The 1413-nt window shown below is 35.7% G+C and overlaps 1 protein-coding gene across 1 annotated transcript in view; it reads right to left on the reverse strand.

Moving 5' to 3' along the window:
• Positions 1-1413, reverse strand: part of ZMYM2 (zinc finger, MYM-type 2) — a 100583-nt gene that overhangs the window by 41673 nt on the left and 57497 nt on the right. The window contains exon 13 of the mRNA XM_012641669.1: positions 478-607. Coding sequence (XP_012497123.1) covers positions 478-607 — 130 coding nt within the window. The remainder of the gene's footprint in view (positions 1-477; positions 608-1413) is intronic.

Here is a 1413-nt window from a genome sequence, read left to right on the forward strand (position 1 = left end):
AACTCCTGGGCTCAAGCCATCCTCCTGCCTCAGCCTCCCAAATAACTGAGATCACAGGCTCACACCATCACACCCAGCTAATATTTTTGTTTTTTGTTGCCCAGGCTGATCGCAAGCTCCTGGCCACAAGTGATCCTCCTGCCTTGGCTTTCCAAAGCGCTGGGATGACAGGCGTGAGCCACTGCACCTGGCCTATTTTAATAAGTCTTAGCCCCAAGGCAATTTTTGGTACAGTATTTTTTCACTTTTGACATAATTTGTATCCTAGGTCTTTATCAGAGATTGACTGATCATAAATGATTTTAAATGATATGCTGTCTTCAAGGTAATGTCTAAAATTAGATAAGCAAAATCAACGGAAAATGACAAATTCACCAAACAAATCTATTCTGTAGCCTGTCATTTGAGAAAAGCATGTATTTCATTAAGTGAGGTGTAAGTACAGGGAAGTATGTAAATCAAATTTTCCTAAGTTACCTGTCTGACAAGATTTGGTCTGCATGTGAGGTTTACAATAAGTAGCTTTTGTCATTGTTAAAGGTTTGCAAAGAACTGCTTTGTTCTTCATCTCTTTGTTAGGTGTTGGAGAAGGGGGTGGTGCTGAACCCTATAGAAAAGCAAAGAGAAACATTTTTATTTTTGTCTCTAATTGTCATTATCTCCTAGCGCTAACGAATTTCTGGTTTCTAAGCCCTAAAAAGGGAACACACAAAAGTGGAAGAGTATAACCAAATTATGCTATCTTTTCTATGTTCACCACAGTCTTAATCTAGAAAGATCAATGTGACTCTATTCTAACTACTGGCAAAATTGCAGGAATTGTTCATTCTATAGATTTATGTCACATTCAAAGGACACCATCAGAGTGTTTTTATAAAAATATAAACAGACAATTCTGACTTTTAAGTACAAAATCAAGGTTGCAAACCTGAACTGTGAATATATTAATAATTATGCTTTTAAAAATTTATTTTAGAAAAAAATGTCCTTGTAGTTACTAGGATTATCTAATAATACTCTAGCTTCTTCTACTGGATAAAACAGCCTGAAATGATACTAAATGTGAAAAGACAAGAAAAATGATGCAAAGAATTACCAAAGGTAACATCAAACTTTAAGTTGTCTATTTCCTGCAGCCCAGCAATTGCCATTTCAAAAACCTATCCTACAGATGCAGTCTCTCTTGTATTTTCTATTAGATTCACTGCAGCATTATTTACATTGCAAACAAAACAAAAACCAACATAAATAAAATCGGAAATAAGCTGACGATCTGAACACACAGGACTAAAGGTAAAGATGTGCTTCATACCACTTATCGATACGCGAAAAATGTAGGTACAGAATTCGGGATAGTTATGTTATACAGTTACCCCAAACACTAAATTAGCGAATATTGAACCACTGCTGCAA

Source organism: Propithecus coquereli, unplaced genomic scaffold (assembly GCF_000956105.1).
Source record: "Propithecus coquereli isolate 6110/MARCELLA unplaced genomic scaffold, Pcoq_1.0 Scaffold168, whole genome shotgun sequence".
NCBI lineage: Eukaryota > Metazoa > Chordata > Mammalia > Primates > Indriidae > Propithecus > Propithecus coquereli.